This window comes from Doryrhamphus excisus, linkage group LG3 (genome assembly GCF_037039965.1).
Source record: "Doryrhamphus excisus strain RoL-2023G ecotype Guam linkage group LG3, RoL_Dexc_Guam_v1.1, whole genome shotgun sequence".
In the NCBI taxonomy this organism is placed as follows: domain Eukaryota; kingdom Metazoa; phylum Chordata; class Actinopteri; order Syngnathiformes; family Syngnathidae; genus Doryrhamphus; species Doryrhamphus excisus.
In genome coordinates, this window is record NC_136359.1 from 2,487,944 (window position 1) to 2,501,491 (window position 13,548).

At 39.8% G+C, this 13,548-nt stretch overlaps 3 protein-coding genes across 3 annotated transcripts; 2 read left to right on the plus strand and 1 right to left on the minus strand.

Annotated features, from left to right (window-relative positions):
- Positions 1-604: 604 nt before the first annotated feature.
- On the minus strand, positions 605-4,658 carry LOC131128139 (galactose-specific lectin nattectin-like). Its single transcript, XM_078789250.1, has 5 exons — positions 4,616-4,658; positions 3,048-3,136; positions 2,837-2,971; positions 1,097-1,193; positions 605-916 (listed from the first exon to the last, which is right to left on the minus strand). The coding sequence occupies exons 1-5, from the start codon at positions 4,656-4,658 to the stop codon at positions 840-842; spliced, it is 441 nt and encodes a 146-aa protein (XP_078645376.1). The 3' UTR covers positions 605-839.
- Positions 4,659-8,400: 3,742 nt separating this feature from the next.
- On the plus strand, positions 8,401-10,171 carry LOC131128126 (uncharacterized). Its single transcript, XM_058070710.2, has 2 exons — positions 8,401-8,647; positions 9,033-10,171. Exons 1-2 carry the CDS (start codon positions 8,401-8,403, stop codon positions 10,043-10,045), a joined length of 1,260 nt encoding a protein of 419 aa, XP_057926693.2. The 3' UTR covers positions 10,046-10,171.
- Positions 10,172-11,265: 1,094 nt separating this feature from the next.
- Positions 11,266-13,433, plus strand: LOC144898249 (uncharacterized). Its single transcript, XM_078789455.1, has 2 exons — positions 11,266-11,497; positions 12,158-13,433. The coding sequence occupies exons 1-2, from the start codon at positions 11,350-11,352 to the stop codon at positions 12,994-12,996; spliced, it is 987 nt and encodes a 328-aa protein (XP_078645581.1). The 5' UTR covers positions 11,266-11,349; the 3' UTR covers positions 12,997-13,433.
- The last annotated feature ends 115 nt before the right edge of the window (positions 13,434-13,548 follow it).

The window sequence follows — 13,548 nt, forward strand, 5'->3', positions numbered from 1 at the left end:
AAGTCAAGATCAGCGCCATTGATCAGCCAACCTACAGAAGCCTTTTCAGATTATCTCAAGAAGTCGAGAAGAACATAAAGATTGTATGGAAACCCGGGATTGAGCTTCAGTCTAACGCTAATTAATCTAATTTGGTAGTGGTCCGGTTTCCACTTAGGACTCGTTCTTTTAGCTTTAACAAGACGGGTTGCTTTTGGGGCAGTCTGGCTTTCCACTTAACACAAAACTCGCTTTGCGGAATAACCTTGGTTCAGCCAAAATATCGTGTTGCTGCTGGATGTTTACAGTACCCGAGTGACACTGTAAGTTTGTTTTCTTTTGCAAAAGGGGAAGATTTAAGACTAAAATAGACAAAAAAAGTGCAGAGAACGAGACATGGACTCACCAGAAAGCTAATTCTTCAAGAACTACCACAATATAAATAGTGAATTAGTACATGTTGAATACAGGAAGTGATCAAATGTTTTAGCAATGGAGAGGTGGTAGGATTAAATATGCCCTGGAGTTGAACTTAGAATCTTCCGATCCGTATGTCCTCTTACCCGAGGATCCACGCTATAATTCGCTGTATGAAACCAAATCCAGACCAAATGTTTTAGGTTCCGTTTATTCCACAGAAATGAATAAGGAAATCATATCAATTCTGTTGGCCTTTAGATTGCACCCAATAAGAGTAAATGAACTGCCCGATTGTGTGAATACATGAAGCAATATGTCATAACGCATCATCAATTAGTGTGTATGCTGGAAATCAAACAAATGTGATCAGAAAAATTGCAACAGCCACCATGCAGAAAAGGTATTAATTATCATTGAAGAGGTTGTGCTTGTAAGGCTGATCAGTATTTGTCGTCAGCATCTCTGGCACAGACATAATCGTTCATATCTGAGCAATCGTCGTTATCCCAGAGTAGATCTGGAAGAAAACAAGAGTGTGATCACAAAGAATCCTCTGTTGATTATTGAAGCAAATAGTACAGCTCGGCCTGGAATCGCCCCGTTTATTGTTTATTCATCCATGGCAAAATCACATTAGAAATACTTGAAGCAAGTATTACTCTTAGTAAATCAGAAGTAATTCTATATACATACTTACCAGAGTTTTCAATCTCCACACAACTTCCATCATTGTCATCGTTGTTAAAGGCCTCAAAATCCACGACGGAGCCATCGGTCCACATTAATTGCTCAGACTGGAAGACAAAAATGACATTTTTTGACAATAACAACTACATTTTCATTTACAACTTATGAGAAAAAAATGAAATTTTGTGGTAATACGGGTAAAAAAATAAAATTTTACCCGTATTTATGTTGAAAGAAAAAGCTCATTATGTATTCGCTCTTCATGCTCTGTGACTGGTCATTGACTGGCCACCACATTAGGTACACTTGATGCCGCACAAGCGCAGCATCAAGCATTCTACATGTATGGCTAGCATAAAATATTACACCCATCTGTGCACCTTGAAATCTTAAACTCGTTTCATAAAATACAAGGTGATTTTAACAAGACAGCAGGAACGATCGTGCATCAGTCACGGACTTTTTCTTTTTTGTCTGCTTGTTTCTGGTGGTTTGGCTGCTGATATAAAGTCAGTTGGAAAACTGCAGTATCCACCTTGCGATCTTAAACCATTCCTACATTTTTCCACCAGGTCACGGGGGCAGCAGTCTCAGTGCGGAAGCCCAGATTTCCCGATCCCCGGCCACCTTCTCCAGCTCCAAAGGGAGAACATCAAGGCGTTCCTAGGCCAGCTGTGAGACAAAATCCCTCCAGCGTGTCCTAGGAATGTCCCGGGGCGTTTTCCCGGCTGGGCATGCTCGGAACGCCTCACCAGGGAGGCGTCCGGATGAGACGCCCGAGCCACCTTAACTGGTTCCTCTCAATGTGAAGGAGAAGCGACGCGACTCTGAGCCCCTCCCACTTTGCCTTCCGGGTAAGCTCTCTTTTTACCACGACGGTTCGGTACAGCGACGCTCCCACCTTCCCTCACCCGTGAACAATACCCCGAGATCCTTGAACTCCTGGGGCAGGATCTCATCCCCAACCCAGAGGAAGCACTCCACCTTAACTAAAAAGAACTTGTTTCATAAAACACTTTATAATAAAACAACAGGCACGATCGTGCATCTGTCACTGACCATTTTCATTTGGTAAAAGTCATTTCCTCACGAGGGTCGCTGGAGCCTATCCCAGCTGTCTTCGGGCAAGAGGCGGCGTACACCCTGGACTGGTGGCCAGCCAATCACAGGGCACATATAGACAAACAACCATTCACACTCACATTCATACCTATGGACAATTTGGAGTCGCCAATTAACCTAGCATGTTTTTGGAATGTGGGAGGAAACCGGAGTACCCGGAGAAAACCCACACATGCACGGGGAGAACATGCAAACTCCACACAGAGATGGCCGAGGGTGGAATTGAACCCTGGTGTCCTAGCTGTGAGGTCTGTGCGCTAACCACTCGACCGCCGTGCCGCCCGTAAAAGTAGCTCTCACAAGAAAATAACCTTAGTCACGCCACATATAGCCAGTAGATCATGTGATCGGTATCGGTATTGGTATTGGCCGATTTCACTCGTGGATCAAATAATTGTCAGATTTAAGCGCCACCCATTTCTGGTAAAACCACACCCACTCCCGGTTTATGCCCCGTCCATTCTTTCATGTTTGTTTAAGATGAGAACCCCCTTATGAGAACATAATATAATACACAAACAATATAGAAAATATTGAAGCAAAGTTGATACATCACGTCAGTGACTCTTTGATATTAGTATTCTACTTTCCACCTTCTTCCTGTAGAATGGTGGACATGTTCATTCACCTCAACTGCCTCGTTGAGTCCAATCCAAGTGTCTGGAAAATTCTCAGTGCCTCTCTCAATCAGATCCAACACGACTGAATATTCCAGTTGGCTGTGGATGGAGACCAGATTCCCACCAAGAATTTGGCAGACACGCTAATAGGAAATATGACAACACGGGTCAACTCCTTTAGAGATACACAACAACGACTGTGTGAAATTAATTCCTTACCTCAGCATCAGCAAAAGTCCTTTCCTCATTTTGGAAGATGAAACAACGATCATCCAAGCGAGTCCATCCCTTAGGACATCCCTTGCCGACTGCAACACGGAGTTATTTGTTATAAAAAAAAGCAAACAATGTTCATTTGAAAAAGTGTCAAGAAGTAAAAGCTATCAACCTTTGCTCCAGGCAGTCCGAGACCACTGAGATGAAGAAAAGTAAACAAAAATATAGACAATTTAAAATATATGTTTACTGAAGTCAGCAGATGAGATTTAGGGCGGTTATTCTGCGGGTATTTCCGGTGAGACCACACCCACTTCCGGTTTATGCCCCGCCCAATCTGAGTACAGATTCATTCATTCATTCATTTTCTACCGCTGTCTTCGGGCGAGAGGCGGGGTAACACCCTGGACTGGCATCCGATCACGGGGCACATATAGACAAACAACCATTCACACTCACATACATACCTATGGACAATTTGGAGTGGCTAATTAACCTAGCATGTTTTTGGAATGTGGGAGGAAACCGGAATACCCGGAGAAAACCCACGCATGCAAACTCCACACAGAGATAGCCCAGGGTGGAATTGTGAGGTCCGCGTGCTAACCACTCGACCGCCGTGCAACAGCTACAGCCAAGCTGAGCCAATTGCACAACTTGCACATTTTAACACTTATCCATTAAAAACAACAAATAAATAAGATCAAAAACATATTTTTTTTAATCTTTGAAATATACTTGCTGTATCTCGCTACGGCCACTAGATGGCAGTGCTGAGAAGAGCACTCCGTCTCATTGGGAGGCTGAAAGGTTCTTGATAAATGATGACGCCATGTCCTGGTCCTGACCAGGTTATGAGTTTAGCCTACGTTACCATGGTGACAGGTGCCTTCACTGACACACGCAAGTCCTGCTTTCCACTCAACACATATAACTCACTTTGCATTACAACCCCTTTGACTTACAGCCTGTGAAGTGATCCCGCAGAGGAGGAAGAAAATGCCAAAAGCAAATGCCATCTGTGGAATGATAGAAAAATACAAAATATTATAAAAAAATATATATGAAGATTTTTGAGCAATTTGACTCACAAAATGTTTGTACAATCAAAAAAAAAAAAGCTCAAAATGAGTGGGCGGAAGCAAAAGGTTCATATACGCTTACTCCATGTTTCCATTGTCATTCAAACAACTTGAAGGCTATATGATTATATATCATATTTTATAAGTCACGTTTCAGCTATTGTATAAAATATAAAATATAAAATATAAAATATAAAATATAAAATATAAAATATAAAATATAAAATATAAAATATAAAATATAAAATATAAAATATAAAATATAAAATATAAAATATAAAATATAAAATATAAAATATAAAATAGAATGGATATAAAAATATATCCATCTATCCATCTATCCATCTATCCATCTATCCATCTATCCATCTATCCATCTATCCATCTATCCATCTATCCATCCATCCATCCATCCATCCATCCATCTATCCATCCATCCATCCATCCATCCATCCATCTAGTGAGGTTAAGCGAGATGTGTCGTCTTACCTTTGCGGTTGTGATGCTTGCTCTGAGACCAACAAGGAGCCATTTATACGTTGTCTTAACCCAACCCTGGAATTGGAACTATGTCAATTATCTCCATGAGACACATATCACATTTAAAATGCCGCAAAAGTTCAGACCGTTAATTGATTTAATTAATCTATCAACATCGGTTCAACTTCACACGCGCAATTAAGCCAAACAAAACATAATGGGGATTTCTTTGATACTTGAGCTCCTTCCCGCAAACCAAAGGAGGGTTCATTATTAAAATCAACTGTTTTAGTAACCTGTAGTGTCTCGGCCCTCCACGCCATGAGTTTGACACCCCTGGTATATATTGACACAAAAGGTCCTGTTCACACTGGAATATTTTGTTGTTTGGCACTGCTGTCTCTCAGCAATAAGGCAATAAGGCAATAAGGCAATAAGGCAATAAGGTAATAAGGCAATAAGGCAATAAGGCAATAAGGTCTTTCTGTGTGGAATTTCACCTTCATTTGGTTCCCAATTTTTTTTTTTGCAGCGACCGACTGATCGAACACAACACAATGGAACAACAACAACACTATCCGAAACCATGGAAACACAAGGCGGCCTCATTTTTAAAACTTTCTTACACACAAAACAGGGCTTGAATGTTGCGTAATCAACTTCCTAGGCAGACCCGAAAACAATCCACGGAGAGCCCGGTGGTCTCGCTATGTTGTCCTGAATGTTGCACGTGTGATGATATTCACTTGTATCAGATATCTGATGCTGGTCCCATATTTCCAAAAGGTTCTGGTGGGTGTAGCGGATGTTCACCGAACTGATACACAGACAAGGAAGGTACACCATAATAACGATTGCACTGTGAACTATATAACTAGGGGACCCTCAAAGAGAATACAAAGAGATGCAATGGAGAGCGTTTGGAGATTGTATGTTCAGTGCATCTTTTCCGTTCTCCTCGTGAGTAAAAGTAATTACTTTCTTCTTTCTTTTGTTTAATTGTTTGCAAATAACGAAGATGCTTTGATCTGACTGAGTCACACTGAAATGCATGTCACTCTCGCGACTGAAATCCTGGTCTTGGGTGTCAACCTGTTTGTGTGCTTTTCATGAAATGCCTCGCATGGCTGTGCAATTAGTTGCTCAATGCCCGTTATTAACTCCCATCAAGTGTGATTAAGTGATTAAGTACCGGGGATGAGGAAGTACACCACTATCTTTATCGGTTCGCCCATCGAAATGACCTGTGTTGTGTCTGTACTTGGAGTGGGCGGGACTTAAACTGAAAGTAGGTGTGGTTTAACTGGAAATGAGCACATCTTAAAGCTGGACTAATTAGGCTTTTTCCACTTTTCTGACCTTAAATATAGTTAGATTGTAGTGTTTGCGTGCTAAACAATGCCAAAGTTATTTGGCCAAATTATTTTTTTTCAGATTAAAATGAACAAAGCATTATTAGAGCCCTGTAGACATGACAAAACACGACTATAGTCACATTTATACTCTTTTTATTTACAACATATTGCGCAACTGCAGGGTCTTGGGACACATGCTAACTCGAAAACTAGAGCGCTAGCGACCTAAACGGTAGCCTTCAAGTTATTTCCTTTAAAGTTAAATAGCCAAAAACTTACCACTTCCACACAGATAGGGAGGATAACTATTAACAGTTATTTAACCTTTAACATGAACATTAATCAAACGTAATAATTTTTTCTGGGTACATGATACCATACAGCATCCATATCAAACCTGCGCGGGCCGCACTAACATTAAACTTTCATATCAAGGCGGGGGCCTCAAACGAGTGTCCTGCGGGCCACATTTGGCCCGCGGGCCGCGCGTTTGAGACCCCTGTTCTAGTGCATTTATATTAGCAGTGTGTTTTGCAATTTTGTTGTTTTGCAGGAATATAAACAAACATTAATTGCACTGTTGAAAGTGTCACTTTAACTTTGTTGTTGCTGCGCATTGTATTTTTTACAGCAGTAATTTTTAAGTGTTTTACTCCACCACTGAACCACTGCTATTGGAATTGCATAGCCGATGTGAAAGTGTGCGGAAAAGTTGTTGCTGTTTTAAGATGGCAAAAATAATTAGTAAGAAGTGGTGCATAGTAAAAAATTTACTGCTAAGTGCCGATAAGGAATAAAGCCAAGTACTTTTTGTAGGACCATACTGAATTACAGTTTTTCCTCTTTGCTTATTTGCATCATGTTGAATTGCATCATATCGCAAGAAATTGCTCCATATTGTATCGGATCGCATTTAGTTGAACTAAATGAGTATCGCATCGTATCGCATCGTGAAGAGGGTGAATCGTATCGCCAGAAAATTTGCTGGCAGTACATCGAGATGTGTATCAAATCGTCCTCAGTGGTGAGATTCCCACCCCTACTGATTATGTGTACTGATTATGTGGGATTGTCGTCTTCCCCACCTGTGCACCTGCCTTCCTTTCATCTATCCACTCCCTCATAAATCAATCACAAATCAAAGAGTCTGCAGGATGCGGTAAACGCTATTATCATCCAAACATACTGTCCTGTTTATAGATTACCCCAAGATGAACTGCTGCTTGGGGATTTTTTTTTGATTGAATTTGTCATGTGAATTAATTAAATGTTTGTTTGAAACTTGCTTAAATGCAGATGGGGTTACAGCCTGTATAAATTTGATTGGTTATTGCAACGTTTCAAATACTGAAATATTTAACCTGAAATTAGCCACGTATAGTAACACGCAGCTCGAGATGTTCTTCAGTTTTAAAAATGGAGGCCAGCAGTCGGCACTGGACTGCTGCAGGAATGTTTGTTTTTGATCCAAACTAAATTTCAAGACTGGACCAACGGAAAAACTGGCAATATGGAGTTTTTCCAACAAGTGAAAGAAAAACTCCAGGAAGTCGGTATCACGTGATGTTGATGTTTAGGTTTTACTGGGCATGCCCCATTGACTATTCTGGTTGATTATAGCGGCGCATGTTGACAAGAGACTGGAATATTCCTTTCCATGTATACCATTGCTTTCGGAAAGGTCATTCGGAAAGAGGAAAAACTCCTCATGTAAACGTGGATATTGTCATATATGGTAAAGGTTTCATTTGAAGGTTAAAAAATTTTAGAAAAAAGAAAGAAAAAATATTTTAAAAGCGGAAAAAATGTCATTAATGTTTGAGTTGTGACAGAAATGATGTGAAACAAAGCATGAAATGTTACAAAACATCAATTATTTTTGAAGAAAATAAACGCCTCGCACGGCTGTGTAATTAATCCACTTAAACACCCTTTGAGTAACACCCTTTAAGTGTCAGAAGATGTCCTACAAGTGTCTCTTGGCACAACAACAAAGGCCAGCCAACCAAACTGGTTTGAGCAGAAGTTGGAGTTTGAGTGGTGACAGAAATTAGAAATTAAACAAAGCATGAAACGTTGCAAAACATTTATTAGAAAAAGGAAAATATGTAATTAAACAAAAATAACTATGTCAATTACGAAGTTAAAATAAGAAATTAGGAGAGAAATCAGAGGTAAAATAAGTAAAACAATAGAGGTCAAAAGGCTTCAAACCAGTAGAGGAGTAAAAATTATTCATAATAATTACCATTACTGTGAATATATATATAATTAGAATATTACATGATGGTAGTAATATTTAATTTTTAATTATTTAATCAGTATTATTTTTTTATTTCTCCCTAATCTGAATAATAAAATAAGTCTGACACACTAGGTGGCGGTATTCACCTTTTTTAAGTCATGGTTGCAACCCGCCATTAAAGCAAAATAAGAAAAATGCGGAAGTCAGAAACCGGAAACGCTTGGGGTCGAAGGGCGAAAACGAGTGAAATCGCATTTAAAATGTTGAAAGAGTTGGTGAAGGAGCGACTAATGGCGGCGGCTGATGAAATATTCGCGATGTTTGAAAGAACAATAGCGTCCTACGAGGAGGAACTTTTTCGAACGAGGGAGGAGAAGACGCGACATCGACAACAACTGACGGCTGCTGTTAGCAAGGCTAACATTGGATTGCAAGTTGGACGTATGTTTACCTCTCAACTAGACATCTTCATCTCTTGACATTGTATATATATATATTTAGAATATGTTTATATTTATATATGCAGTTTCGCACACACCACGAAAGAGTTTTGTTTATGATATCACAATACAGTATGCTAATATAATCCAAAATGGCGGCCCGTATACAAATGTACAGTATTGTGTGTTCTCATTTAGCTTTCATTTATGTTACACATACATTGTAGTATGTAGTAAAATACTTTTTATTGGTGGTTACTTTATAAGCAGTCAATGTTGATCAATAAATGTACAATAATAATAAACATTTTTTGAAGTTTAATAACTATGACATCAAACAAGACAATGTTCAAAACAAATCAATAATTCCGGTTTGTGTCATGCAGGTGTCCAGCATCTGATTGGTCGTCAAGAAGAACAGCAGGGGACGAGCTCCACTTTGAGGCAGGAGGATCCACAGCCCCCCCATGTCAAACAGGAAGAGGAACTCTGGATCACCCGGCGAGGAGAGTGTCTTCTAGGGCTGGAGGGGGCTGATCTCACCAAGCTGCCACTGACTGGTGTCTCTGTGAAGACCGAAGACCATGAATACAAACCACGTGAGTCCTCGCAGCTTCATCACAGTCCAAGTGAGGAGAACGGAGGGGCGGAGCTTCCGAGCAGCATCTCACCACAAAACATGACAACAGAAGCTAACAATCTCTTAGCTCCGCTATCTGATAGTGGTGAAACAACGTCACACTCTCCTGAGGATGAAGTCGGGGACGACACCCAAGAACCTTTGAGCAGCGATACAGACGCTGAAGGTGATATGAGGACTCACACCGACAACAAACACTCTGAATGCTCTGAAAAGAAGCCGGGAAAACAACAGTTTACGTGTTCGTTTTGTGGTAAAAGGTTTTTTTATAAGAGCTATTTGGCGAGACACGTGGAGACGCACACAAGAGAAAAACCCTTTCGATGCTCAGTTTGTGGGAAAAGATTCTCCCGAAAGCAACATGTGGTCGGGCACATGAGAACGCACACTGGAGAAAAACCCTTCGGTTGCTCTGTGTGCGGCGATACTTTTGCGGTCAAGGCCAATTTGAAAAGACACATGATGACGCACACGGGTGAAAAACCCTTTCATTGTTCGCTTTGCGGTAAGAAGTTCTTCCGAAAAGATTATGCGCTATTACACATGAGAACGCACACAGGAGAAAAATGTTTTACGTGCACCGTCTGCGCTAAAACATTCTCATATTCCAGTCATTTGCTGAGTCATGTGAGGACGCACACAGGAGAAAAACCTTTCAGCTGCTCAGTCTGCGGCGACACATTTGCTCAGAAGTCCACTTTGAACAGACACATGGGAACACACACGGGTTCTACACTTCCTTTAAAGGTCTCATTGTAAGGTCTGGGTACTGTGGAGTGAATGAAGCGTTGTGAGTTCCGAAAAAAAACATTTTCTCAGCTTCACTTTATCACAGTTTGTCAAAAATATGAATTAATAAACCATGCTGTTGTGTTATTGTTGAATACAGCCCAATATTAGCCAGGATTTGTACATATTGAATGAATGTTTACATAATTAAGCATACTCAAGCATTAATGTACTAAAATACTATAAAGGGTGCGACACACAAGCACCAGACTTGATCACAGGAACAACAAGGCTTTTATTGCAGGTTAGAATTATAATCAATCACCAATAATCCCTAAAAAAAACCACTAATGTTGTGACTGTAACCCAAGCCTAGTTAAAATTAAACTCTGAACCCCTGATCACTCATATTTATGGCAAAACACACAAATATGAGTCTTATTTATGTTAAATTACTCTTATTATGTTGACCACATTAGGCAATACGAGTGTAAATGTGACTATAGGGGGGTTATTCCACATCTAGAGGGCTCTAATAATATTAAGGAATCCTAGTTTTTGGAGAAATTAATGATTACAGTCGGGTTTGGAAGCAATTATTTGTTATTCCACCTGCACGTCAAGTAAAATAGCACTTTTTTTTACAAGGACTCAGTTATATGCATTTAGGTCTTAGAAAAGTGGATTTTGGAAAAGATTGTACATTTTATTTAATGTTTATAACGACTGAGTTTTTGTCAGGAGGTTTCATTTCGAAGTCGTGACGTTTTTCCTGCTGAATAGTCTGTACATCGTAATATTATTCGAATTTTGCGCAATTTAATCATTACAATCTTGTAGCGACTTGGGAGAATAGACTACCCGATTCACTTCAATGATGTACTCATAAGAAAGCGAATCATTTAAAGGAATCGAGTTTTCCATCACTAGTTGTTTCAAGGTCTGCCCAACAAACCCTTTTTCCTGTTTACGTTCTGCTAACCAATAGGAGAAGAGAGCGGTGTCACGTGTGGGAAAAAGGGCGGAAAACCCACCAAGTTTTGACATCAACCGATTCAAACCAGAAAAGGCAAAGCACGTGCATTATTTAGCGCAATGTACAACTATTACATTTTATTGACTAGAAAGATTAGCGATAAGGTGATTCTCACTCTTCTTCCTTATTTTGGTAACCTTCAACACCGCCGCAAGATGGCAGCATTGTGACGCCGCGGTCGCCTTAGCTAACCTCAACCGAAGAAAAGAAGGGTGGAAGTTAGCAACGCTTCCGGGGGCGGCAGAGACGCGACAAAGGGTAAAGAAGACGAGGTCTAATTGGGTTAAAAACATAGAAAATGTTCAAGGAGTTGGTGAATGAGCGACTAATGGCGGCAGCGGATGAAATATTCGCTCTGTTTGAGAGAACGATAGTTTCCTACGAGCAGGAACTGTCTAGATCAAGGGAGGAAAAGGAGCGATATCGACAACAACTTGAAGCTGTTTGTGAGTCTCACATTGATGTTTTTCCCAACTTTACTAGCCTTCTACTTTTACTTTTACTACATTTAATATATCTGCCAGCGCTGGTAGGTCTGATCGTCTTTTTCTGCCTTTTTTTTCCATTTGTGTGAAACGAGCGGTATTATTCGAGTTATACTATATGTAGCGATTGATGCATTTTTTAAAGGAAATAAATAATAGTCATTTTTGGAAAATTAGGTTAGAAAATAATATCATAAAATTATAAATATAATAAAAATATAATGTGGGAAAAAACAAGAAAAAGTTGAATTTTTTTTTACGAAATGGAAAGAAACAACAGAAATGCAGTAAAGTTGAATTAATTTTAAAAAATGTTTTTTACAGACAATATTTTAAAAATAATTTTTTGAAAGATTTGGTTGGGGAAAAAATAGTAATATTAGGAGAATAAAGTCACAATATAATGAGAATAAAGTCAAAATCAAGGCAAAGCTGTCATAGACCAGCTCTACTAGAACTATTTATAACTTCTTATAATGTCTGCCTGCTTTTCAAGACCATTCCATGTGTAGAAGAACATCATTCAGACACCATTCTGTCTGTCCACTAGAGTAAAATATTCATATTTGATCATATCATATTTGACAGTCTGAGTTAAAGTGTTCTTGTTGTGACCTGCAGACGCCCAGCAGATGATTGATGCTGAAGAAGAAAGACCCCCTGAGCCTCAGACGGAGATCGCCACTTTCAATCAGGACCCCCCTAACATTAAAGTGGAAGAAGAGGAGCCACAGCCCCTCCACGTTAAAGAAGAAGAGGAGGAACTCTGGATCACTCAGGAAGGAGAGGAGGCCTATCTCACCGAGGTGCAACTGATTGGTGTCTCCGTGAAGACTGAAGACGGTGAAGACAAACCACCCGAGTCGTCACGGCTTCAGCTTCAAGCAGACCACCTCTTTGCTCCACTTCTACATCGTAACGACACAGCGTCACACTCCCCTGAGGATGACGACTGGGACGACGCCCAGGAACCTTTGAGCAGCGGAACAAACAACAAACACTCTAAATGCTCCCAAAAGAAGACCGGTAAAAAACATCTGACTTGCTCAGTTTGTGCGAAAATATTTACTAAAAAGGGTGATTTCACTCGACACATACGGACGCACACAGGAGAGAAACCTTTTAGTTGTTCGGTTTGTGGTGATAAATTTGCTCAGAGGTCCACTTTGACAAGACACATGAGAACGCACACGGGGGAAAAACCCTTTTGCTGCTCGCTTTGTGGTGAAAGATTCGCCCATAAGGTAAATATGCTGTCACACATGAAGACGCACACCAGAGAAAAACCTTTTAGTTGCTCGGTTTGTGGCGCTCATTTCTCCCGAAAGATGCATGTGGTGTCACACATGAGGACGCACACTGGAGAAAAACCTTTTAGCTGCTCTGTGTGTGGCGATTCATTTGCTCAGAGTTCCACATTGAATAGACACATGGGGACACACGTGGGATGTCCTCCCTGATGTCCACTAGGCTAAGTGGGACGCGCTACGAGTTAGCAAATCATCAGCAATTTTATGAGAATAAAGTCAAAATATTAAGAGACAATGTTGTGTTGTACAGACAAAAAAAATCATAATATTATGAGGAAAAATACTGAAATATTGAAGAAAAAATACATTGCTTTTTTCATCATAATATTGACGGAAACAAAACAAAATATAGTTGTAATTGTTTGAAAATGAGGTTGGGGAAAAGGTTACAATGTGATGGGAATAAAGTCAAATAAAGAAAAAATGTGAGAATAAAGTCATAATATGACAAAAATAACATTTACTAAGATTTTTTGAAGAAGAAAGAAATATTTGGAAAAAAACAGCAAAAGTGTTGGGACACTATGGACACAGGTAATCGCCTTTATGTGTGCTTTCTAAATAAACAAAAACACAAAGCAATTGTGTCTTTGAACATGTTCTGCTACCTTAAACATAAAACTAAAACTGATCATACATAAAACTTTGGACTGGTTGGGTGAACTAAAAATATATAATAAATATAATACATTCTCCTTTTGA

Excerpts from the sequence above, each read along its gene's own strand:
- LOC131128126 (XM_058070710.2), top strand. The coding sequence starts at position 8,401 with ATGCGGAAGTCAGAAACCGGAAACGCTTGGGGTCGAAGGGCGAAAACG. Across the intron at positions 8,648-9,032 it reads CATTGGATTGCAAGTTGGAC|GTGTCCAGCATCTGATTGGT; the intron begins GTATGTTTACCT and ends TGTGTCATGCAG.
- LOC144898249 (XM_078789455.1), top strand. The coding sequence starts at position 11,350 with ATGTTCAAGGAGTTGGTGAATGAGCGACTAATGGCGGCAGCGGATGAA. Across the intron at positions 11,498-12,157 it reads ACAACAACTTGAAGCTGTTT|ACGCCCAGCAGATGATTGAT; the intron begins GTGAGTCTCACA and ends TGTGACCTGCAG.
- LOC131128139 (XM_078789250.1), bottom strand. The coding sequence starts at position 4,658 with ATGGCTCCTTGTTGGTCTCAGAGCAAGCATCACAACCGCAAAG. Across the intron at positions 3,137-4,615 it reads CAAGCATCACAACCGCAAAG|TCGGCAAGGGATGTCCTAAG; the intron begins GTAAGACGACAC and ends TCCGTGTTGCAG. Across the intron at positions 1,194-2,836 it reads GACTCAACGAGGCAGTTGAG|TCTGAGCAATTAATGTGGAC; the intron begins GTGAATGAACAT and ends TTTGTCTTCCAG.